General features: G+C 38.5%; 3 protein-coding genes across 9 annotated transcripts in view; all 3 read left to right on the top strand.

The window, feature by feature from the left end:
- The first annotated feature begins 823 nt into the window (after positions 1 to 823).
- On the top strand, positions 824 to 14,579 carry synpo2lb (synaptopodin 2-like b). Its single transcript, XM_043253908.1, has 4 exons — positions 824 to 1,085; positions 5,159 to 5,310; positions 5,397 to 6,118; positions 10,144 to 14,579. The coding sequence occupies exons 1-4, from the start codon at positions 984 to 986 to the stop codon at positions 12,756 to 12,758; spliced, it is 3,591 nt and encodes a 1,196-aa protein (XP_043109843.1). The 5' UTR covers positions 824 to 983; the 3' UTR covers positions 12,759 to 14,579.
- Positions 14,580 to 16,295: 1,716 nt separating this feature from the next.
- Positions 16,296 to 22,198, top strand: myoz1b (myozenin 1b). Of its 2 annotated transcripts, none has more exons than XM_043253909.1 (6): positions 16,296 to 16,509; positions 17,673 to 17,769; positions 20,464 to 20,636; positions 20,949 to 21,030; positions 21,109 to 21,286; positions 21,588 to 22,198. In XM_043253909.1, the coding sequence occupies exons 2-6, from the start codon at positions 17,682 to 17,684 to the stop codon at positions 21,820 to 21,822; spliced, it is 756 nt and encodes a 251-aa protein (XP_043109844.1). In that variant the 5' UTR covers positions 16,296 to 16,509; positions 17,673 to 17,681; the 3' UTR covers positions 21,823 to 22,198. The 2 variants fall into 2 exon arrangements, with proteins under 2 accessions (XP_043109844.1, XP_043109845.1); XM_043253910.1 differs by having other exon boundaries at positions 16,297 to 16,509; positions 20,467 to 20,636.
- Positions 22,199 to 22,994: 796 nt separating this feature from the next.
- usp54b (ubiquitin specific peptidase 54b) overlaps positions 22,995 to 26,326 on the top strand; it is an 87,486-nt gene continuing 84,154 nt past the window's right edge. For all 6 annotated transcript variants that reach the window (XM_043254125.1, XM_043254120.1, XM_043254119.1 and 3 more), the window contains exon 1: positions 22,995 to 23,115. The gene's annotated coding sequence lies outside the window, so the exon portion shown is untranslated. The remainder of the gene's footprint in view (positions 23,116 to 26,326) is intronic.

Genomic DNA, 26,326 nt, shown 5'->3' with positions numbered 1-26,326 from the left:
TGTTCAAACAAACTCAACTGTGTCTTGAATGCCCTGGGGGCACATGTAATTTTGTTGTTGTACTGTTTCTTTAAGAACATCTAAATGGTGAATGATACTGCATTAAGCTATCAAAGACCTTTCTATTATTGTTCTTTTGTTGGTTTTGTTTCCTTCTGTTGTCCTCATTTGTAAAGTAGCTTTGAATGAAAGCATCTGCTAAATGACTATGTAAATGTTATAGCTAATTAGGGTGCTATAAATCATGCTATAGCAATAATAATAACAATAAATAAATAAAAATAACATATTAAAACAACAAATACGACTAAACGAAGACAAATGACCAAATAACACTGAGAATATCTAAATTATAAATGAAAGCATGGCTGATACATTTTTTCACACCTTTGGTCAAGCAACATTATATCTATGATCAACAGAACAAGTCCCCATAGCTATTTAGCTGATGAATCCCACCTGGGGATGTTCTAAACAATTATTTATAATGTCTAATGAGCATTATTAAGCTTCATTTTAATTTGCAATATGGTCTAGAGTCATCTGACTCCCCAAAATAACTCCTCCAACAAGCTCCCTTCACGTTTTGAGGGCATTCACAGATAAAGCTCAGTGGGACTGCAGGGGTATTTATTTTTAGAGGATCTATCAGCATCCTCTGGATGTGGCAGTGGATTGACAGGACAAGTGTGGCCAGTAGGATGAAGGAAGGAGGTCCTGGATCTAGACCGAGCACCCCCACTTACAAGCATTCCAATGAAGAGCGTGATAGAGGCGTTCTCGCTTCCTCCCGCCCCCTTTTGCTCTCCCCACACTTCACATGCTCTTGGCCCACGGGGTGTGTGTCTGCGCTCACCTCTCACGACCGACAGAAGCTCTGCAGGCAGACTGGGCCACGGAGGACTGAACATCCAGGGATGGGACGAGACTATTGAAAGAAACCTAAGAACCAAGAAACATTAACGAGAGACAACTAAATAAAAATGGTCGCAGAGGAGGTAGTGGTGACCCTGTCAGGAGGTGCACCGTGGGGTTTCCGATTACAAGGAGGAGCTGAGCACCAGAAACCCCTTCAAGTGGCAAAGGTAAGAGACAGTTGGATGCTGAATCACGGGTCTCTTTACTTTAATGAATGGTCGGTAAAGCTCAAAAACATTAAAACGTCCGGCTTTTGTGTATGAGCAATATGAGAACATGTATTATATAATAACGAATGCCATTATAAGATATAGGAGATATTGGGAAGCTACATTTATCTTAATTTTATTTTCAGGCTTTGATATAAATTTAAAGAGCCCTTACTGAGTTCATATAAATGGTTTATGACACAATGATCAGCCTGACCCACATGAGTATTTAACAAATGTCCTTTTTTTTTAAATAAAACATTTGTTCACATTAGAAAACGTGATTTTACAAATATATAATGTATTTGCAAATAGAATTTCTATATATAATGTTGTTTATATAATTTGCTGGTCAGGTAAAAATCAAATTTATAAAATCACACTGTCTAATTTGATATATATATATATATATATATATATATATATATATATATATATATATATATATATATATATATATATATATATATATATATATATATATAAAATATTTGTATTATTATATATATATATGTAATTTTTTTAACTTAATATATAAATTAAATTTGTAATGTGGGTCTGACTTGACTTTGTTCAACACATGTCAGTGAAGAATGTAACACTTGATAAACCATCAGAGTATAGTGTTATTGAAGACATTTTGTGTTAAAGACTCATGTGACCCATCCTAGCATATGTAAAGATGTGTTTGTCATACCCTAACCTTAACCATACTTAAGTAATATTGCATTTTTTTTGCTGAAGTTAAGATATACCACCTACTTATCTCCCATTTTATAAGAGCAACTATTAATAAGATAATACTGTCAAATTATATTTCAACTACAGGCCAGAGAGCACTTATTTTATCTGCTGATAAATGCTGTTCAAGAGCTATTTGGCTGTGTGCTGGAAGCATTCCTGGTCCATAGATAAACCTGCTAGGCTTCAAAGTGCATCTCTTTACTCTTATCTAATTGACAGCTTTTGTTTAGCTTCCTCTGGAATCCAGATATTTCAAAGAAGCATTCTCACACGGTTCTGTATAAATGAGGATGTTATTTCAGGACTGAGTAGAATTACAGCCACAGCGTCTACTTATAAGCACAGTATGCCCCATTTGTTAAGTGACAACTGTGTGCAATGCATTTTCCCTGATCTAAGGGCTATTTTGGATTGGTGAGCAATGCCAGAGACGGTCTGGTCTACTCTTTCCATGTTCTGAGGGAAAAGATATCCATCACAGAGCGATGGCCCAGACTTTTTTATTCAAAGAAATATATTTTTGCCTGGAAAAAAATGTTCGTCCAGCAGCAGGGAGTTTCCCCTCGTCTTTCGTTTCAAGGTCACCTATGCAGACTTTCATCTGTCTCCATTTGCAGTGTGGCTTTTTTTTTTTTCCATGACCATCTCTACTTTTAATTGAGCTATTCTGATCCACACGGATCTCTGATAGCTTCTTTTTAATCCTGGCATCTAGAACGACCTCAGTGACACTTGCTCCGCTAGCAAAATGCTCTGGCAATGTTTTGAAAATGCCTAAAGACGTACAGCGTGTCCTCATAATACCTTCTTGTAGTGCTTATACTGTAAATGCTTTATTACTTCCATACAATCCTTTGCTATCCGATAAAATACATATCGACTTAATTTACTATATCAGTACCAAAATTTGACTGCCCACTTCTTCAAAACATGCAGTTATAAGCTAAATCCATTGAGACTGTGTGACAACTCTTTACAATAGTTGAGCACTTTATTTAGGCTATGTGGACAACACATGGCGAATTCGTGACATGTCCTGGTTCTGGTCTGCCAAGAAGCAACAGCTGCCCTGGCACCAGCTGCACATGTTGTTCCCCTTATTTGCATTCTCCGACCATTTGATCGGCAATAAAAAGAAGGTGAATGGAACCGGCTTTTATCTATTTTCTACAAACATGTATTACCAGTGTTCACAGAAAAGCAAATGAATGCCGCTTGTTATTTTAATGGTCTTCATAGCATTTATTTCTGTCTTCAACTTGAACGTACAATAAGCAACTTTTAAAATAAGACGTTACGTAAGACAAAATAGTCTGAGCTTCCCTGGGCTACGCTAATCCCTTTAGCCCTTTGTAGGGGAATATAAATCTACGCTTTAGGCTAGTGAAAACATTATTCCAGCTCCTCAAAACAGTTCCTTTATAAAGTGCCTTTGGAAGCAGGAGACAAACACAGGAATGCGGACAGACTTAAAGCTTGGTGAAGTGTTGGTGAAGTGAATGGAACGGCGCTCTCATATTTGACAGATGACCTTAGAAAGGCTGTACTCTCAAGGAGATTGGAAGATGAAGATGGGCATAAAGCCACAGTGACTCTATTTAAACATACCTCTAATCTGCTGAAACAAAACCCACAGGATGAGGCCTAACTAATCGTTGGATTGACAAATGAAATTTTTGATTCACAACTGGTACCCAGTTGTTTCTATGCTAATTCAGAACAATTTAATTTGATTCAATATATGGTGAATGAAAACATCCTGCAAAGTTTTAGTTCTAAAAGTGCACTGTGTATACAGTTATTGCCTCTCCAAAGGAAAAGTCGACTCTGAATCATTGAAACAAGTCTTTTTTGAAAGGAGTCCCAAGCAGTTTCATGTTGATGTCAAAATGAGACATTAGCATGTTGCCTGTCCACTTGTTCTTAGTCACTAGGTGCCGCTTTTGGAGCATTAAAAGCTCACAAACACTGTTTTAAATGAAATCGACCAATCACTAGAGGGGACCAATAGATCTTTGAATGAATCGTTTGGGAGTCATTGAACAAATAAGGTACAAATAAATGCATATTATAAGAAAATGAAAGTGTTTTTGACCTTGCATGCATGTTAACCTGTTGTTTGGGACTAAACTAAATTATGATTTTTTCTTAATACATAATAGGGACACTTTAAATTAGCTTATACCCAGAGCCATCATAGCAATCAGCTATTATACAGCATTCAGTGGCTCAACTACAGTTTTGTGAAGCTACAAGAATACTTTTTGAGCACAAAGAAAATAAAAATAACTAATAATTTATTTAACAATTCTTCTCTCCGTAGTTATGTCTTTCGCTTTTTTGGAGAGTAACCAAGAGTGCAATTAAAGTAATCAGCATTGTTTATGTTCTCAGAGGGGAAGGATGTAATCCACACTGTTTCCGCTGGCATGCATTATGACACTCTCTAAAATGGTGTCAGACAGTAAGAACTGTTGAATGAAGTCATCCTTTTTCTTCTTTATGCACAAAAAGCATTCTCTTAGCTTTGCTAAATTTAATTTGAGCCACTGATGTCACATGGACTATTTTATGTCCTTACTACCTTTATGGGCCTCGAATGTGGTAGTTCCACTGCTATCCATGCACAGTCAGAAAGGTCTCAGATTTCAATAAAAATATCTTAATTTGTTTTCAGAACATGAATGTCAGTCTTACAGGTTTGTAATGACATGAGAAATTAATGACCGAATTTTTCATTTTTGAGTGGACTATCCCTTTAAGGTGTAATAAGGGTTAACACTTTACCCTTGAAAAGTAGCCAGTGATAATAAAGTCCAGCGCTGGAAAGTCTATCAGCTGTGATGTGAGACCATCACTTGCCACTCAGAAATAGAGATAACCCACTGACTTATAAGTAACAGTATGAACAGTGAACCACAGTATGATAAGCAATTGTAGGGAAATTTCAGTTAGCTACTATCCAAATCTAAACTGATCGCAAGTGAAGCAATCTCAGAAATGCATGTGCTTTATATCTCGCCTCATTTTCAATATGGATATAAATATTTTTGTATGTGTGAGACGTTTGATTCATTAACTAGAATAATAACAAAGTGCAGTAAACACAGTATATGTTTATAATAACGACAATATATCAAGCAGCATTGCTGTTTGGTACAGTTAAAAATAACTAGAACTGGGTGTCCTTCTTGCGCATTTAAATAAGGTAAAAATAAGCTTGATATTTATTTATCAACTCATCAACTCAAAATTTATCCTGACGTTGTCTCCCCCTGCTGCTAAAGGTGAGAAAGCGCAGCAAGGCCTGCCGGGCTGGGCTCAGAGAGACTGATGAGTTGGTGTCAATCAATGATGAATCCTGTGGAACGCTATCCCATGCTGAGGCTATGAATCTGATTGATAGTGGCAGAGGAACCCTCCATCTGCGAATTAAAAGGTCAGGCTGAGACATCATTATCACGAGGAGTTGTTAGTCATGCTATAAAATTTATACTCAAGATAATCACTGTGCTTTCCATTCAGGGCCCCAGCTGCATATCAGTCAGTGGTGCTTCTGGGTCGGGCCCCTTCCCCGCGTATTGATAAGGAGTATCAAGCAGCCTTGAGAGCCCTGTCGCCTCCACTTACCTCTAAACGATCGGGTGTCAACAGAGCATCGCTCCTGTCCCCCACTGGCGGCCTTGAGTGGCTTACGTCCCCTCCAGACAGCGAGGCTTACTACGGTGAGACAGACAGTGACGCAGATGTGGCGGCACAAGAGAAGCAGCGTAGACAGAGACGACGAAGCCCCAGCACCTCTCCTGCCAAGAGCCCCGGCCAAGCCTCACCCCAAGAGGAGGAGACTTCAGAAATGAGCGGCTATGAGAGCGCCCTGGATGTCTGCATGTACCCTCAAACACAGAGCTGGCCTGTATCTGATCTAGAGGGAATGGGGACTCAGCAACAGTGCCTTATGTCTGGGGTGGCCCGCAGAGAGGTGGTCTACCAGCCCCCGCAGGCTGAATGGTCGCACCAGGCTGAAAATTCCTCTGAAAATTCTGACCAAAGTCCAACAGGAGCTGCTGAAGTGGACAGTGGCTTCCAGGAGCCCCCCACTGTCCCACCTCCACTTGTTTCTCCAGAGCGGGCAAAAGAGGCTCTCATGCTTGCGTCTCACAGACAGATGGTGCCTATGGTGGGCCCTGTGGACAACCCAATCGATGAAGAACTCACTGTGACGTACATGGACAAGGCCAAGCAAGCTAGTGAGTACCAATCTTTTTGAGACAGCATACACTAATGTTCAAATTTTGGTGTTTGTTTTTGAAAGTCTCTTATGATCAATATGGCTGCTTTTATTTGAGCAAAATAAAATATATAAAATAAGAAATACTTGCAAATATTGTAAAATAAAAAATCACATCCAAAATAAATGTTATCGTGTTTATTAATTATGTATACATAAAATACAAACCCATACATGTACAAATTTAAGAAGAATATGTTTATATATTAAAGATATTTGTATGTAATATAATATATATGAACATCAATATATACATGTAAATAGTATCAGAATAATTACTGTATGCGTGTGCCTATATATAGGTTACATAATAAATATAAACAGTACACACACGTTTATTTTGGATGAGATTAATCATGATTAATCATTGCCCAGAACTAATAATCAGTCATTAGTCTAGAGTTCAGTGTAACAAATTTTTTTTAGAAATCACTCTAATATGCTGGTTATGTGTATATCTACATGGAATATATGTCATATTGGAATAACATATATCAAGTAAAGTTCAATTCCAGGCTAGCATTTAACTACTAACTAGCATTAGCACTCAATTAAAGCTAAGCTTTTTTACTTCCACAAAGATAATGAATGTAGACCAGATCAGAAATTAATTGATTAATCTTTTAACATTTTTAAACTTTTGCTTTACCTCATTTGAATGTAAATAGAGCAATAAGCACAAATAATTATTAAGTTTATATAAATAAAGATGAGCTCAGCATTTCTGAACTTATATCTCTTTCTGTCATTACCTCATACAATATTTCTGGACTGTGTTAAATTTAACCTTTGGAAATCCACTTGATAGAAGTAACTCTCTTGTGCCAGGAAGGAGTGTGATTCAGTGATATTTGATCAAATTAAGGCAGAAGTTAAGTCTATTAAATTCTGCATACTGTGTGTTGACCCTTAAATAGATTTTTTTAAGTAAGGGCAAAAAGAAGTTTCTTGTCACAAAGTAAGTGTAAGTGCCTTTGAGGTTGAATTAATCACTGCATTTGCCACAGTTTGCAGGTTTTGCAAACTCAGATTGAGAATAATAAAATTATGGTACAAATTACTGAGCTGTGATTTAGTTAAGTAAAGATTTACATGAATAAACAAATGGTTCGTATGCTCTTTTACTGAATCACTCGAAATGTCAGACAAATAATTAATCGAATGAACTAATTGAAAATAACATTATAATCATTACTTTCAGGTATCTGAAATCTGAATGTGTTGAATCATCATCTGGTTGTTTGACATATTGTAGTTAAACATACATATTGCTTCATTGGTTAGTACAGAACCTAAGAACAGGATATGGCTCAGTGGGAAATTATCATACGCATGCGGTGTGGGATTTGTAATTGAGCTCATGCAAATGTTGGTGATGGGGGTTCCTCATGTCCCCCTGCTCAGGGTTTAACAGGGCAGGGGAAGGGGGCTGGACTCACGTAAGCAAGAGACTAAATTTGTCCCTTGACTCACAACTATAACAGAGGCCTCTGTTGCATGCTGGGAAAGGCATGTCCAGTTGCTGTCCAGTGTCAGTGATATTTCATTCTCTCCATTTACGCTGTGCTAATAATGTAATTTTAAGAGCCAATAATGATCAACAATAATCTCCATTTTGTTTCACAAAAATATTCTTTACATGTAGTTTATTTTCCCTTGGTGGCATAAATAGTTCTCAACCTTTTTGAATGCAAGGCCCCACTATTTGAAGACCCTTCATTCTAGAATGATATGTACCTCTCGTACCTCTTTTGTAGGTGGTTCTGCAACTGGATTTTTTTTTTTGACATAAGATTTTAGTGATATCATATATGTTTCTACTGAAGCAAAAGCATAGTCATTTTCAAGTATGGCTTGAGCCACTATTCAATAATCTGAAAGCTTGTCTATCTAAAAGGTTAAGAATTTGACCTTTAATATGAGACACTCACAGGTGTCAATGTAATGTAGTTAATGAAGTGATGAGGATTAGGAGTCTGTTTTTCACATTTCTTCTTATAGCAACATAAATCGAATAGTTAAACAATATATCTTGTGTCCGTAGCTGATGGGGTGCTAATTCTCTTCTCGAAGCCTTTGGGAAGGCCTTCTCCCCAACTAATGGCATCCTGCCGACATTCAGTCTGAAGGTCACTATGTTTTTCCAAGACTGACGGGACATTTGGAGATCACATGAATAAAGACGTTTCGGTGTTTAATTCTGTTTCTCCATTGGGAATTCTTAACAACTAAAACTCTTTAGTTTGTGAATTCTCTCATGTGAGGCTAGAGACATTACTGCATTGAAAATAAGGGACAGCTGCTCTTCTCTGTCACCGTTAGTGGTAAAATTACAGAATAAGCCAGGGCATTCAGACAGCCTTGGTAAGAAGAGAAGACAAAGTGTGCACACCTGTTATTGTGACAGCACAGTGGGAGGTCGAAAGAGTATGACACAAAATATTGTGAATGTGCCGATCAGCAGCTGATATTATATATCTGTCTCTCAGAATAATGTAGAGGAATTACTCATAATTGTCAAAATGGGGTATTTGAAGTAAAAAAGCAAGAGATAAAAGCAAGACTGTTCAATTATGATAAAGAGGTTGACAACTGTTGCCTAGATGTTACCTTTTGGCATGCTTGCTTCGGTGTCAAAGTAGGTTTATTGTCTTTTTATTGTAAGTCATTGTGGTGTGGTCAGAGATGTCAGCATGACCCCATACGACGCTTAGCTTACACCAGCCTATACAGGAAGAGGCTGAGGTGTGCCCAAACAGGTGGGAAATGTCCGTTAGCTCTGTTCACTGACCAAAATAGCTTGAATGACATAATGGGGTTTCTTTGGGCCTGTGACAGGGTCTTGTGGTTAGACAAAAGGTCTTTAAAAGGCCTGACCTCAGGCTACGGACTGGTTGATTTCGTACCAATGTGGGCAGAGCACCCAAGTATTGCTGGCTGTGCTCCACTGATGTGTTTGTGTGTGTCCTGCCAGTAAGGCTGGCTTGGGAACACGGTTTTTATGCTGAACAACATGAGGAGCTTCACATCGCCCAGAGAGGTTGAACATGAAGGACACATCTATGCAGGTAAAGTCCTGATGGTTTCTGTAGAGTTTTAGAGAGACAGGAGACTTGTATCTGTTTAAATGATCCAACACTGTGGTTAAAATGAGAAAGGTGAGACAAGGTGATGGCATTATTTACATTATCTTGGCTTTCCAAAGGTCAATTTTGATGTGTTTTTTGATGTAAGTTTGTTTTCTTTGTATTTTTGATTTATTGAAGACTTAACTAAACATTTTTGTGTGTTTTGATGCTAGCAGGTATGTAAGGGTTAACCTCTGTTTGTTGAACGGTTATTTGCCATGTCTAGATAGATAGACAGATAATTATAAAAAAGCACATTCATGTCTTTGGACTTTTTGTTTATGAGAATAATTTAAAAAATGCTGTAATCTTGAGGTTATTATTTTTATTTTTGGTTTGTTTTAATAGAAATATCAGATTCTGTTACCCTGTCTTTTAATATAGATTCTAGATCCCCAGGGGTTACTTGCTCAAGCTGTTAGAATGTGATGGGCTATTTGTAGAGAAGGATGAGCTCAGTAATTTACCATGAGCATTTTGGTGCCAGACATTTCAGCATCTCACCCACTGCATTATAGTGTCTAATATCAGAGCTATTCTGACTCAACTAGAAAATGTGTTCCAGTCATTACAATGCCAGCTTGATTGATTAACATTGTGACTTTGTTTGATGACTTTATATGTGACTTTATAGATTTGTTCAATTGAGGCCTAAATGCAGAATGGAAAACAATTGGCAACAAGTAATGCACATATTAAAAAGCAGTATAATAAAATTTAAATATATAATAAATGTGCATAATCATTATGTTTAAGTGATTTAAAATGTGATATTATAACTAATATTACTGTTTTAATTAATGGTCTTAAAAGTATTTCTCGCTGATTAATATAAACATTATCTTTCTTTCCGTAGAGCTACACAGAGGTGAGAGTGTACAAGATAAGCAGGTGAAGGAGGCCCGATCCAAATGCAGAACCATTGCTTCGCTCTTGACAGATGCTCCTAACCCTCATTCTAAAGGTGTGCTTATGTTCAAGAAGCGACGGCAGCGTGCAAAGAAGTATACTCTCACCTGCTTCGGCAGTGTAGACGGAGAAAGCTATAGTAATACAGAGGGAGAAACCGAGGACGAAAGCCTGTTTCCTGGGAGTGAATCTGAGCTTGACGAGGACGGTTTTTCTGCTGCGCCAGACCCTACCTGGGATAGTGGTTACCTGGACGTTCTAGACAAGCGAACTTCAGCATGTGTTGTGTCTGACAGAGATGCAGAGATTAGCCCAGGCCTAAATGCCACTTCAGGAAAAGGAGCTCAGCTTTTTGAACAACAGAGGAAAAGAGCAGAAGAGCATATGTCAAATCTGGTTACGCCCACAGCTTTTTCCATGCCACAGCATCAGGGAGACTCAACCCTGACATATAGCCCAGTTACTCCAGTCACACCCATAACGTCTCATAGCACCGGTATGGTAAACGGTGAGCCTTTGGTAGTGAGCAGGACAAGTGTTGTGTTGACCTCACCAGGCCAGACGCCTATGCCATCCATGGCAGGAGCATTACCAGAGCAAGCAGATTCATCGGCTGCCAGCTCAGTGCACAACAGAACTGCCAGGCCATTTGCCCCTGGCTGTGTGAGCCACCGAGCATCAACTGCTCCAGTAGTCTTCAGGCCCAGCCCTGCCAAAAAGGCTGGATCACAGGCTCAGGCTGTGTCTGTGGCAAATATCCCAGCTTCCTTCTCTCCTGCTGGCTCAGAGGGAAAGAAAGCTATTTCTACAACATCACTGTATATCCCTGCTAGACCGGCCACCTACAATGGTCCTTCCTCCTTGCTCTCTCCATCCTCAGTCACTTCAGGTCCATTTTCTCATCCCCCCTCAAATGCTCCACTCTACTCTCCAACTTATTCCAGCACCTCAGCACCTTTTTCTCCAACATCTTCTCATGTAACATCTTTGAGTTCCCCTTCTGGTATGCCTCAGCCTTACTCTCCTCCTCAAACACATGCAATGCCACTCAGTCCTCCATACCATCATGCAGTTTCTTCTCAATATCAGCCACCTCCACCAGTTCATATGCCAACACAGCCTTTCTCTCCCCCGCTCACAAATGCCCCAGGTTTTCCCAATGCACCTGCTCCCGCCCATGCCTTTGCTCCCTCAGCACCAAATGTGCAATCCTCCCCAGCACACAAAGTATCCTTCAACCCATACATCTCTGTGGCATCCACTACTCCAGAAACACCAAATGCACCAGTCGCCCAGCAGTATTCTCTTACTAACTCCACTGATGGTACATCTTCTCGAGAGCAGCGGGTCTCAGTCCCTGCTGGCCGCACTGGTATCCTGCAGGATGCTCATCGTCGTGGATCCAAGAAACCAATGTTCACTGCTAAAGAGGAGAAGACGGCTCCATCTTACAACCCTGAGCTACTGTCTCTAGTGCAGAACTTGGATGACAGGTCCCGTTCGGGTCCAGAGGCTGGGATTGAGTCTGGCCCTGAAGAAGACTTTCTCAATCTAGGTGCAGAAGCTTGCAACTTCATGCAAGCACAAAGATACAAGATGCCACCACCAGTGGCTCCTAAACCGCCGCATCAAGCTCCTGAGATGCCCCAGATGCAAGGTAAAGGTGCAGAGCTGTTTGCACGCAGACAGAGTCGCATGGACCGATACGTGGTGGATAAACAGCCCAAATCTCCAGCGCATCTTCGTGATCCTTCTCCTACACCCTCCCTCCCAGCTCACTGGAAATACTCTCCAAACATCCGAGCCCCACCACCCATTAATTATAATCCACTGCTGTCACCTTCTTGCCCTCCAGTGGCCCAGCGTGGCACCAAAGCTAATGATGCAACTAAAGTTGGGGTTAAAACAGTGCCTGGCCAACACAAACAAGGTATAAAGGCTCTTGACTTTGTGAGCAGGCAGCCATACCAGCTCAACTCATCTTTGTTCATTTATGGAGGTGGAGTCACTCAAAACACTGCCACTTATCAGCAGCAACAGAATGGTGTTGCCATGACAGGTAATTCTCTTAACTTACCGAAGCAGGTCCCTGTTAAAGCAAGCCGTGTGTATGAAATCAAACGGTTTTCCACACCTACTCCCATGTCTGCACCTACATCTCTGACACCTACTGTAATCGCCCCTCGCTCTGCCACAACTCTCGGTGAGCCGATGTGGCGCAATGATGTCACTTCCCCTCCTCCTGTTGCTCCGAGACCTGCAGCGCCATTCTCGCCACCACCTCCTGCCCCGACAGCAGCCCTGCCAGCTCTCCCCAAAATATCTACTGCCCCTGTGCCCAATTTAGTGCACATCCCACAACCCACTCCTGGGCAGGACTATACCCCATTTCAAGCAGCCAAGCAGTTTAAGAGCGCCCCTGAGCTGAGTCCCCTGTCTGCTGGTGTGCGATCCTCAGGGTCTGGGAGCAGCCAGAACCTACGGGTACCCAGACCCCGCTTTAGTACATCCAGCATGGGTCTGCAACCAAATGTGTGGAGGCCTGGCTCCATACATTACTGAGAGTCCACTGTGACAGTAATTACCACCCTGGGCAAGAGCACAAGAGTGTTTGAGCTCTAAATGAATTGTTAATATGACAAAAAAAAAAAAAAAAAAACATCAGTCAAAGATGTTTTTTTTTTGCATGTTCATAATTTTCAATCACTCTACACCATTATTTTAAAAAATAGAGCATGCAGCAACATCATAGATACCTGCATCTATATATGTATTATTCAGTTTTTATTCGAATTTAGAGATATTTATGTAGTATCCAAACAATTTTGATACATATTTCTAGTTAAATTCTTATTCAGTTTATTTCATACCTAATGAACATGTTTAATCCACAGACAGAATTGCAAAGTCACTACTTGTGACCGCAACCAAATCAAAAAATGGCATTAATGTCTAATAACAATCATTTTTGACATTATGTGATGATGGCGTGAGAAAGATAAGTGATAATTGATTGTGTACATATTTTTTCACTTGGGGCCACAAGGATGGAGTGATAAAGGGTAAGTAAACGATATACATTACAGAATCAAGCTGTGACAGAAGATACGTGTAGGATTTGTGTAAAAGTGGTATAGAATGTTCTAAGACATGTATTTGCCCCGAGTTTTATCAAAGTCTCAGTGACAGAGCGAGGAAAGAAGTGTACAAAGTAAGTGACATTGGCTTGAAATGAAAAAAATTGAAAAATCCTCAAGTGGAGAGATGGTACAAACCACCCTTGCTCTACTATAGCTCTTGAATTGTTATCTCTTCTGGCCTCTGCCATGCCCTTTGCTTCTGATTTTATCCATCCTTTATCTCTCTAAACATCTCTTGAGGTTGGACTGCAGGCCTGTGTTTGTCTAGAGCATTGCACAAAAGCCTTTTGCTTCTTGTTTGACGAGGATCAGTATGGATGCTTGATGCATGTGCTCATTTTACCCTAGTAATGCTGCGTATGCCAAGGTTTTGACTGAGCATTTAGAAAGGCATGTGAACTCCACTGGGGGGAATTGTACTGGGGCTTTTTCATATGACAGCTGAAAAAATACACTAGATGACAAATTCTGAAAGCGCTGCTTTATCTTTATGACATATTATGCGAATGTGACATCTGACCACTTTTCTTGGTGCTTGCTCTCATTGTGAATGATGCTTTTGCCAAACAGGTATGACATTCATTTCAATCACTTGTTAGAGCTGTTCAACTGCATTTGTGAAATTGTACATGCCTAGTTGAACTTTTCTTGCATCGCTTTTTATGAGAAAATACCCAATGGCCCTGATGGTATGAAATAACACGAAATAGTGGGTACCATTTCTCTACTAAGGATAAGAAGGTTGATCGGACGTAAAGCTATAATGTACCTTGTTGTCAAGCAGAAAGTGGGAGGTATGGATATGGGAGGTATGATGCAAGATAAAACTGATATAAAATTTAAAAGCAAGAATAGAGAGAAAGTGGCTTTTTTTACTTATTTTTTGTGGAGGGGGGGGGTGGGGGGGGGGGAGGTGTGGGGGCAATTAGATTAGTCATACACTGAAATATACATTTTCATGTGTGTTCTAATAGGACATTTTAAAGCTTTAATTATTTAGTAAATGTGTTGTGTTTGCATAAAATATTCTGAAGACACTGTTATATTCAAACAATTACACTTAGTGCTTTGAGTCATTTGAGGTTTAAAGTGTAATTTATGTACAATGCAAATAAATGAATGTGCAAAAAAAGGAAAATAATGGATTACTGGATACTTGGGTTCAGGGACTGGGAATATGTGAACGAATTTGTACTGTATGAGTTAATGTAGAGCAGTGAAAATAAATTTAGAATTAACAGCTGCTGATGTTTGTGTTTTACTCTCTCTGATTGATTTCATAGCTCTCATCAGGTATAGGCTAAAATAATCTACAGATATAAATATGACGACCATCATGGTCATGCCCACTGTTTTAGAGCAAATAATACGTAAAATAATATATTTAGTTTAACGCAATCTTAAGACGTCGTCTATGCTGAAGGACCTGCAGTAAGCTCAACGCCCTCTGGGTGGCGCTCTTGGGCGATATTAAAAATGAAGTTGTTCGAGTTCCCCCCCACTGAATAAAAGGTTAGTTTACAGTTATAAAATTTGCTAGAGGACTGCGCAAAATGAGGCTTTCATGTTTATCGTGTATAAATACATATAAAACTTTGTGATTCATATTTATTATGTATAATGTAGAGTATTTGTATGCCCATATTCAAGAGCGGGTTCTTAGAGGTAGGACTGTTGTGAACAACTTTACAGAGATTAGCTTCGGCAGTGTAATCTTACCTCCACTCATAAGGTGAACTGCCTTCTGACCCTCTGTCTATACCCCACGATCGTATGTCACAAGATATCGGGTGCTAACTTTAGCTACAAGTCTGTGTTTCCGTCGTGAGCCTCATTCTTTCACCCTTCAGACGCCCTACTGGCGATAACCAGTACTGCATGCGCTCCTCTCAACGTCTCTGTCCTGTTTGACCCCAAATACAAGAAAGAAAACGCACGGAGATACATTTCTTGACACTGTAATTTGTGATATGTTGCACCACGGAAGTTTTGTTGACATATTCCTCTCGGGCTCGCTGTCTGTTTGAATGGAGAGGAGTCAGTGTGAAAGACTGACTGGAACCCTCTCTGCGTGTCGTATTAAAAGTTTACTGTCCAGACTCTATATTTGTGAAGTGCAAACTGTGAATAATCTCGACTCATCTTTAGGTGCAGTATGTCTTCATACTGGATGTCTGTCAAACACTATTGCCTGAGTGTGCTTCTCATATGGTGGGAATCCAGAAAAAGTTATCAGAACGATGTTAATAATACCACTATGAATACAGAATAAAAAGAGTGTGATTTTAACCATTATTCCAACTGGAAAACAAAAACATAGTTTAACTAATAGTACAATATGTATGCAATTTACACAATATTGCAATAAAAGTACAAAATTGGTAAATATTGTTGACAAAGTAAACATTATGTGTGACCGCAGAACCAGCGATAAGGATACATTTTTTGAAATTGAGATTTTCTGAAGCCGATTAAATAAGGTTTAATAGATCCGTTGATGTATGGTTTGTTAGGACAGTACAATGTTTGGCTGAAATATAACCATTTGAATATCTACAATCTGAGGGTGAAAAAATATCTAGATATTATGAAAATAAATTTTTGGCTAAAAAGAAAAATCTATAATTGTGACTCAAATATACACGTCTGACTTAACAGTGGCTGCAATATTGCAATCATAACTAGTACAATATTCATGCGCAAGCTTCAAAGTTAGATGCAAAGACGTTCCACAAGTAAGTTAAGTACAATGTTCAAGAATAGTTCAGATGGCGTGTATGAACTACATTCAATATTCAGGTGAAGAATGGCAATGGCAAAATAAGAATAGGGACTTAATTCATCTTTTCACAGGTTTTCTCTGGAAACATCTTGCTCTTCGTTGATCTATATTTAAACCAAACAGTATCTGCAAGAAAAGTATCTGTTCACCATCAGCTCAGTCTGTCCCTGTGCTGTCTGTAACACACTGAACTACACCCCCCGCTCCCCAAAGACCTCCTGTCCCAAACGCTCCTAGGATTTCACTCTTCCTGGGATGTAGAAGAGAGCAGTAGTTGGTGGAATCCAAGCCAACCCTAGGAAACAGGATTAACCTCAACAGTTCTCCTGGGAACCTTTGTTTCAAACTGTGATTCGATTTGTTTTCTGAAACATTGATACTTTGGGCACAGGTAAGAGGAATTGTTGTGGTGTTTGGCTGTCCTGATTGCACGGGGAGAAATGCTGGTGATAAAATGTTATAATGAGCTCTTAATCTGGACAGGCTGGTGCTGGGGGTTTAGAGCATGTCGAGATGATTTATTATTTGCAAACTGTAAAAATACATGTTGTTCTTGGATAGAGCCACAGCTAGCTGCATATCATAAATTACACATATCTAATAAACACTGACATACAGTAGCTCTGGATCTTCTTCACATAAACATAAAAATGCTAAACTAACACAAATAAAAATATGTAATATTCACATTTTTTATATTTAAATGAATGTCACTGTTAATTACTTAAATGTGAGGTTCTTGCTGAATAATTATTGTTTATTTAGTTCAAATAAGTTCAAATACAAAAATGCTTTCTCGCAGCTCCTTAGAAATGTGTTTTATATGGTGCTCGAACTACTTAAGGCTTACCATTGCAGCGCTTCAGCAGGACATTCGTGGAATTTGCTGACCAGTTGAACACGGTGGATTTATTTAGTGTGCTAAAACAAAAATACCCCTCTTCGCAACAAGAGACCGGTGTCTGTATAGGAATGTAAAGTTTTTCTAGTTTACTATAATTTATATATATATATGTTATATGTTGTTAATATTATCAGAATTATTTAGACACTATAAATATTCAGGGATAAAAAAAAAAAAGCCAAAAAAAGTTAAATATAAATATAAAGTTGTTATTTCAGAATAGACTGAAAAAAAATATTTAAAAAAATCAAACAAGTTTTTATGTACGTTTATTTTAAAGCTAAAAAGGTAAAGTGAGACTCCTGGGGTAAAATAAGCCCCTCAGAATTGGCCCCTAGTGGCATGTTATAGCTGGCCTTTTTAATAATTATTTGGATTAATTAAAAACACAATTTGTTTTCAATTATTAAAAAATGATAAAAATTTTTAAAAAAAAAAATCATTTAAAAGGTATATCAGGTGCATTTCATTTATTATAGACTAGGTTTACATTTTATCCTTTATCTTTGTTTTTCTATATTATTATTTTGAGTGATGCATGATCATGCATAACTCATACCTAAATATATTACAATTTATCAGTAAATGCACCTGCCATCATTCCCCATCTTCCCCAAACAGTTTATTTCAGGTTTAATTTCCTCCCTCAGATTGCAGCAATGCCTGTCTCTGGAACACCTGCTCCAACCAACAAGAGGAAGAAGCCTTCAAAAATCATCACAGATTTCTCAAATATCTCACAACATGGTCAGTGACGTCTCTTTTGGCGCTTTTCCACTGCATGGTACAGAATGTTAGGGTTTTTGTACGGCTTGGGGGCGGGGGTTCCACTGGCTACAGTACTTGGTACCTGGTACTTTTTTAGTACGACCTCGGCCAAGATTACCAGCGTACCGTACCGTTACCAAAACATACATGTACGCTATTCGTGTCACACGTACACGTTTGTAGTGAAAATGCATGCACCATGGATGTAATACTGGACAAATGCTCACTTGTGCTATTCTGTTATGACCAGATGAGTGTTGTAAATGTCACACGTAATTACCAAAGCCCTCACTGGTGTCCGGTGTCAACATAAAGCGCCAGAGCCAGAAATGCCAAACAACCTCGATGACTTTCTCAAAGTGTAAATCCCCACTGTAGAACATTTCATTGATTGGTACTGTACGTTGAAGCAGAGGCTCAAAAAGAGAGAATATACACTCTACATAAACACATATTGCAAATGACTTTAATGGGTGTCTGGGGCTCGGCTTCTAACAATAGACACCATTTGAATTGTGACATTAGATTCAGAGAAATGTCACATTTGAACTAGACAAGCATGTTATAATGTTCTTGTTTGTGTCGGATTCGTGGGTTATCAATTCCCACAGTTTGCAATGCAATTATTCATCCCAGCTTTGATACCTCGGTCGTAGGAAGACTGGTGTAATGAGCGGTTAGTCTATGCAGTATGCAGCTGGCCAATTATTCTGCTAAAGAGAGCAAAATCTCAAAGACATTGTCAAACCGTGTGACTTCACAGCTCTCCTCTAATGAGCAGCTCAGTTATTAGGTGCCGTGTATTCATTTGTCTGTGTGTGAAGGCATGTTTAGTGCACTAGATTCTCCCACTTCATCAGCTTGGCAGCGCGCTCATGATGGGCAGTTTGTTTACAGAACAACATTCTTGCGGTTAGCGATTCAGAGCCAGATAAATTAACAGAAAAATTATTGCCAATATGAAGAGCTGTTCAGCAGAGATTTCAAGCCGCTTAACTTCAAATAATTTCACTTCAGTCTGTTTCGGCAGATTGTAGCACACACACACATATTGGGACAAATATAAAGTGTTATTCATAATGTGTTTATACGAACACTTGGTTCTAGTCTTTCAAATTTGTATTGTTTGTATCACTCCACTCAGCCATGTTTGTGCAATCTAGACAGATTGTTCTTTAAGTGTTGGTGGATTTGCAGTGATCTCTTTATGCAGTTTACACTGAAACACCAGCAGGTGGTGACAAGCTTCATGAAGGGGTCATTGAATCATTAATTGAACCCATTTAAAACAGTTGTGACTCTGTATATGCCTACATCTCTACTATATTGAAGACAGAAACAGTAGTATGTCAGAATGTATTTGTCGCATCTGAATATGCATACGAGAACAATGTTTAATTAGAGTAGAATGTCTAATTTGTAGTAAAAGGAAAAATCCTAGAGGGACATTTATCTTATGAGATCCAAGGGAGCAACAAAAGAGCTGTCTGCTTTTACTTAAAACCGAAAATTACTGTGTTTACTTGAATACTTGCAAAGAAGTGCATATAAGTTTGTGTTTTGAAATATTCAAGAACTATAAAGCTGCAAACATAACTGTCCAATACTTCTACGCTCTAGCCTATAAGCATCGTCTTCACAAGCGTGTCACATATAGCAAAAATTTGTTTTCTTTTAATGCTGATTGCATTTCAGTAGTTGAAGTCACTTGTTTGTAAACCTAATTGCTTAAAAACGCATTGCGAATGTTGCGCTTTCTTGACCATGTAGCACAGAAACGTCACATGAACGTGTAACCACTATAGAGAAAATTGTCAAAAATCTTTAAAAGTTAACAAATTTCTGCCAGTTAATTGTGTCTACCGATATATCACACACCTCTAATTTTATAATCATACTACAAAGAACATACTTTTTAACAGTCAAAAACACAAAGTAATTACATATTCAAAATAAGACCTTCTGAGATGCAGTCACTGTCTTTATGTGTGAGTCATTGAATCGTTAATTTAACCATATTGTTTAACAACACCCATTCATTCACAATTGTGTTGCTTTGACTCTAGGTGGAAGTTTTTTCAATAGTGGAGCAAAAGTAGCTAACAATAATGTGTCTAAAATGTACACTACTCAATATTTAGTTTTTGATTATTGAACTATTTATTTGAAAACATTGGTGTTTGTCTTGAATATTTGCACAGCTTTACAAGGCTTAACCACGGCCCTCAATTTGCTCTGTATAACTTATAAATAAGATTTAAAACCTCCGAATGCGCATACTGCTTTGTTCTTTATTTTTCGCAATTCCCAAAGCTGACTCACAAAGACACACTCACACACATACTGCTGAAGCTGGGCCAAGGATCTGATTAACAAGGTAATGCAAGCAGTGCTCAGCACAGCATCCTTCTCTTGGTGTCGGATGTGGCTTGACTCCAGGTTTAATAGCTGATATTAAAGTTGAGAAGGAATATAATTAAACTGAAAGAGTACAGGGCTTCTCCTATATAATAGATAAGACCACTTTAAAAAAGGACACTTTTTAGACACTTTCTAATGTTTAGTGCTGTCAATTGTATCTATCTTTCAAAGTCACTTTAATGACTTTCAAGGGGCATTGTGTTGATACCGAATGAATTTTTCTTTTTCCTTCCTAACAACACTGATCTTTAGCAGACCAGCAAGATGAGGATGCTGAAGCTGCTGAACTGGACTTGGGGACCAAAATCAAAGCCCCTAAAGACGTGATGTTGGAGGAGCTGTCCCTCATGAAGAACAAGGGCTCCAAAATGTTCAAGATGAGGCAGCAGAGGGTGGAGAAATTCATCGTCAGTGATGAGAACCAGGTCAGCAAAAGAGGCATGAGAAAAGCAAAAGCTTTAATAGGAAATACAGGTTTATTAGTCTTATATCTGGATCTAACACACTGCTAAAGGGCCATCTATAAATCTGAAATGATTTGTTTTGGAGTAAAGAGCACCATTATGCCTATTGCATGCCTGCTTATCATATAAATAAATGAAGAAGTAATTCGACTTGTAAGAAACTGTTATGAGAATTGTTGAGAAAAACTCTGTGATTAAAGCATGTTAAAGTGATGTTAAATAAGTATACAGTATAACAGAATGGTCTTCTTTTTGTTTCTCATGCCTTTGCAGCTAAACCTTCAGAATCTGGCTCCTTCTTTGGGATGTGAAATGACTCCACCTGAACCCTCTCCCAAACCAGAGCCACCTCAAGGTAAATCTCAGCTACGACAAATTTATGGAACATGTCAATTTATTACAGCGTGGAAAGATGTTTTCTCTTCTTATATAGTAGAGGAAGTTAATGCTGAGGCAGAGAAGGAAAAGAGACGAAGTGAGTATGTTAAAACCTATGTGTCACCATGGGAACGTGCTATGAAAGATGACAAGGATCTTAAAGAAACCATGAACTTGAAAATGCCAGGGCCTCATGTTCAAAAGGAACTTCCTAAGTACAAGAGTTTCAACAGGTACTAATATATCTATCTATATATGTATATATCTATATCTATTTCTATCTATCTATGTGTATATATATATATATATATATATATATATATATATATATATATATATATATATATATATATATATATATATATATATATATATATATATATATATATATATATATATATATATATATATATATATATATATATATATATATATATATATATATATATATATACAAAAAAATCCTAACATATGAGTCAAAAAGAAACTTGTTGCTCTTTATCTGATCATCTTATTATTCTTTATGTCCAAAAGAATGGCTCTACCCTTTGGAGGATTTGATAAGGCCTCTCGTCTTGTCACCTTTGAGCCCCCAGAGATCAAGGTGAGCGATGAGGAGCCGCAGCCAGTGTCTATGTTGCAGTATAACATTTGCAGTCGGCCTTCTTTCAACCGCACTCCGATCGGCTGGACGTGCAATGAGGATCACAGCCACATTCACACGGAGCTGGAAAACATCCCCTTTGATGGAGAGACTGACGACCTCTAAGAAACCTGCCCACCATATGTGAACAACACAGACATGTATAAATACAAAAAACATCAAAACAGCAAACGTATTCTAACATGAAGGCCAAGTACACATGCATAAGCACATACACAGACCAGCAAACAGGGACCTTGTGCCAAAAAATTATGACTGATTCATATTTGCAAGAAATGGTGCCTTTGCCTTTTGCCTTTTCTCCCAATGTTTTGTGTGGTGTTTTCTTTGGATGTGTGTCTGCATGTTGTGATTAGCTGGTGCATATGTTATCAGACACATTATGCCTGATTGCACTGCAATGGTATTTATGATACACACAAACTAAATAATAGGCAAAAAAAGATCAAGCACTAAAATAAACATCTACCCCTTAACAGAATACGGTCTGGTTTCTTATATAAGGAAGCAATCTGCCTGTTTACTATACTGTATTAATAACATTTTTCATCTTTGTTCAGCAGCTGGTACATTCTTAAGAGCTGGAATGTTTCACAAATAGAGTTGAAATGATGTTACATTACTCAAAAATACATTTATATTAAATAACTTTTAGCTAAAATCATGAAAAGTTCGTTCTAAACTGAAACTACCTTTTAGGTCTTTCTTTGTCCTTTTGCCCTTTCTTGTCTGTACTGTACTTAACATTTAAAAGCATAAAAATAATAAATAAGTAATAGCTTAATTTAGGCTAAATGTGCAACAATTGTTTGGAACGACCAAAATAGACTAATTGTAGTCAATAATAAAAAAGAACACATAGGCCTATCGTTTATTGTATGTTTAACCTGTACAGACGTGGACAAATATCTTATTTTCCCCTCAACGTTAAGCATGTGCTTTTTTGCTGAAAATGTACAAAATGTTCTTAGTTTTTAAGGTTTTATGACCTAAATCTACTCATTTCGTGGAAAGTGCCAGTTACAGGTCTATAGCCACTCTTTTGTTTGCTTTTTGTGTTGTTATTACACAACGTTAGACTGCGAACACGCTAAGATGCTTTATTCAGAATTCACGCCTATCTACACAAAACCAAAACCGGTTACGTAATGTCATTCTGACGTATAGTACCAACTAGTTCCAGCAGATGGTAGCAAATAGGTCGTCAACCAGAGGGGAAACCCGTTATCGCGAGAACTGCCTATGTAGAGAAGTTCATTATCGCGAGATCTTCATGTACTGGCTGCGGCGCTGGATGGCGCTGGTGGAAATTTGGGAATGCGCGGTCAAGATTTCTCCCGGGTTGAGTTGAGCTCGGACAGGACTCGAGACTGACTGCATCTGCGTGCGAACAGTAAGGTGAGTAAGCACTCTTTAAACTTAATTAACGGGGCTCTTCAAGAGCGAAATTGAATACATGTGCAAATCCAAACATGTAAACATCTATTCTGTGTAAGTGTAACTTGATGAATTCCAGCAAGCTTGCATTCCAGATGTGTGTAGTGTGATGGGGAAAATGCTTAACATCGGCGCGTGCGGATGCGTCTCACTGTTAAGTCAAGGATGCTCTGAACTGGGACCATCCAGAACATTATGTCCATTTTTACAGGTATATTTATAAATAACGGCTGCATTTGGCGCGGTCAGACTCGGCATCTTCAATCTGCACAATAATTATTTCATACTGGCGGTGCACATTACTTCATGTGACAGTTCTGTGCCTTTTAACGGATGTTGAGTAATTAATGCGTGATGTTAAAGTTCAGATTTGAGCTTTTTATCGCTATTTTAGGCTTTTATTGTAATTTTTTTTTTAGATTTAGTCACATGCTTCATATGTGTTGATAGATCTCAAATTATATTCTGCAGTTTTCATCGACTCACTGAAGTGACAGCACATGGTCGATATTGATTTAGTTTTGTGGTTGCATTTAAGTGATTAAAATGACAGTTAATCTAAAATGGAAAATTCTGTCATCTGTGATTCATGAACCCTCATGTTGCTTCCAACTCCTCTGACTTTCTTTCTTCTGCGGAACACAAAGGGAGACATTCGGCAGAATGACAGAGTCTGTATGGGATAAGATTTAGTGAGCGTGAATGGTGACATCTTCTATTGTCTCCACAGAAGAATGAAAGTCAAACAGGTTTGGATCAACACGAGTGAATAATGAAAGAATTCTTATTTTCGAGTGAACTCTCCCTTTAAATTCATTTCATCCCTGCATAAGTGCAAGGGGACCTATTAGACAGCATTTTTGGGCATCATATGCATATGCAGTATTCAAGAGCACCAGTTTAGCTGACTCAGAACACACCTATGAAGTCCAAAAATGCTGCACATGCCTGTGAGTTCAGAGACGCCGGTGTTGTCCAGCATGTTCTGTTATAAACGAGCAAGAACAAATGCTCCAGGTTTTCAGTTAGTTGCAGCATTAGTTTTGATTTGACTTTTTTTTTTCTTTTATCCTGGCTTAACTGTGTAAATCTTGTGAGATTATGAAATTCCAGTGAATGTTATTTTGTAAATGATCATGTCATGTAATTTAATATTCTAAATCCTTTCTCATCATAACATGCCTATTATCGGAACACTTTTGGGTTCAGTGCAGGGTCGACATAGCGATTTAGACAAAATGTTGTAAAAGTTGATTGTTGTTTTTGCGTTCACATATCTGATACGTAATGGTTGGTTTTGTAATGTTGCATGCATCTGTGAAATCAGTTTGATTTCAGATTACTACTTAATTATATATACTATTTTAATAATATTAATTAAGTACATATACTAATGCTGAATGATAATGATTTGAAATCCAGTTCCTTTCGCTTCTGTTTGATTGGCAGCTACCCACTTTAACGGGTATAATTTTGTCAATGGCGGCGGTCGCCGAGAAGAACCGCTCAGGCCCATTAGGGGGCCCCTGTGCTTTTATGCACTACATGAGTGGCCCTCATGGGGGTCATCAGTCAACAGGCGCTCTGCACTCCACAGAGAGAAGTGCGTGTGCGGCGTGTTGGTAAAAGCCTGGGAAAATGAAATGAGGGGCTCTCTGTGGTGGTGTAACCTTTCTGACTGATTTCATCATGCGGCTCAGGTTGTTCTTACACAACGTGATTGTAAAGCTGTTTTAAACCTCCTCTCCGAGAACGTCACTCTGAGCTTTTACAGCTGGGGCCGGGGGTTTGGAAAAGATTGGATTTTTATCAGCTTGTGCGATTATATTTTTCTCTGGGGCTGAGTGGAAATACTGGGTGGTGTTTGGTTTGGTTGTTAATGGGGAGAAGTGTCCAAGGTTGGCTTAACGATTGTAAATGATTGTATGCTACTTCTGTACGAAAGAGACCTGTAGAACAGCGCAGCACATTTTTCAAACTGTGATGCCCTAAAAGTGATCTCATAGTGCTTCAGCAAATCCCCAATAGTTAGAAATGCTGTCTTGTGAGTCCAAAATTCTCATCCGAAATTTTCACATAGGAAAAAATAATTACTTCCTAGAACAATAGAAATATTATGTAAATGAATAAAGTGCATAAAGTAACAGTTGTGCAATGCTACTTGTGAATGCACCTGATTTTTGTTCGCAGATTTGACACATTGATTAACAAGACAAATTAAAAATGGAACTTAATTTCAAGAGGGTTATCAACTCCTGACATAATAGTTGGATGTTTTGAGGCTAGATGAGGCTGCAGTGGAGGTAATTAATTTCAGGAGATGCGTCATCTGAATTTCTCCAGGCAGTTGTAACAAAACAAAATTTACATGCATGCCATTCCCATACCCTTTCTTCATGTGGCATATACTCGCTAAAACAGCACTAAATCTAGACAGAGCTGGAGATGAGATAGTGAAAGTGAGACAGTGACACAGCGTCTTGAGTGCTTTATCTTTCTGTTTTATTTTTCCTCTGCTTGTCCTTGACACCTTGAATTCTGTCTACCCTTGTCTGTTAATGACACATTGTTGTGGGAAATGTTGGGGTGTCAATGCAGTTAAATACAAAGTAGTGCTGGGTACTGTGAATTATTTTATAGGCAGGATTTTTCATGGGTCAGAAATGGTCTTTGTTGTAGCCGATGACACAGCCGAGGTGGTTTTAGGTGACTTTCTTCTTTCAGACGAATCCAGTCGGAGTTACAGTGTTTTTGATCTTCCAAGCCTTTCAATGGTCCATATCGGCTGTTACATTTTAAGAGTTCAGAAGACGTGAAATTTAATGCACGTATTTGTAATAAAACATTCTTCACATGGCTCCGTGGGGTGAATAAAGGCCTCCTGTAGCAAATCCATGCGTTTTTGTAAGATAAAATTCCATATTTCAAACATTTCAATCAACACTTTTCTTTCACTTCTGCTGACTGTCGAATACGGAAGCCGATAGGGGAGATGGCGCACCCCCCAGAGCTGTGTGAGGGAAGCTTTATTACAAATGCACACACTAAATTTCACATCTTCTGGACTGTTAAAATCTAACAGCTGCTGTGGACCATTGAAAGGCTTGGAAGATCAAAAACATTGTTTAATACAATTCTGAAAGAAGAAAGTCATCTAGACTAGTTGATTAAT

This window comes from Puntigrus tetrazona, chromosome 12, assembly GCF_018831695.1.
Source record: "Puntigrus tetrazona isolate hp1 chromosome 12, ASM1883169v1, whole genome shotgun sequence".
NCBI classification, from domain to species: domain Eukaryota; kingdom Metazoa; phylum Chordata; class Actinopteri; order Cypriniformes; family Cyprinidae; genus Puntigrus; species Puntigrus tetrazona.
Note: the sequence above shows the minus strand (reverse complement) of the source record. Positions and strands in the feature narration are given on the sequence as shown.

Excerpts from the sequence above, each read along its gene's own strand:
- synpo2lb (XM_043253908.1), top strand. The coding sequence starts at position 984 with ATGGTCGCAGAGGAGGTAGTGGTGACCCTGTCAGGAGGTGCACCGTGG. Across the intron at positions 1,086-5,158 it reads AACCCCTTCAAGTGGCAAAG|GTGAGAAAGCGCAGCAAGGC; the intron begins GTAAGAGACAGT and ends CTGCTGCTAAAG. Across the intron at positions 6,119-10,143 it reads GGACAAGGCCAAGCAAGCTA|AGCTACACAGAGGTGAGAGT; the intron begins GTGAGTACCAAT and ends TTCTTTCCGTAG.
- myoz1b (XM_043253909.1), top strand. The coding sequence starts at position 17,682 with ATGCCTGTCTCTGGAACACCTGCTCCAACCAACAAGAGGAAGAAGCCT. Across the intron at positions 17,770-20,463 it reads CTCAAATATCTCACAACATG|CAGACCAGCAAGATGAGGAT; the intron begins GTCAGTGACGTC and ends ACTGATCTTTAG. Across the intron at positions 20,637-20,948 it reads TCGTCAGTGATGAGAACCAG|CTAAACCTTCAGAATCTGGC; the intron begins GTCAGCAAAAGA and ends ATGCCTTTGCAG.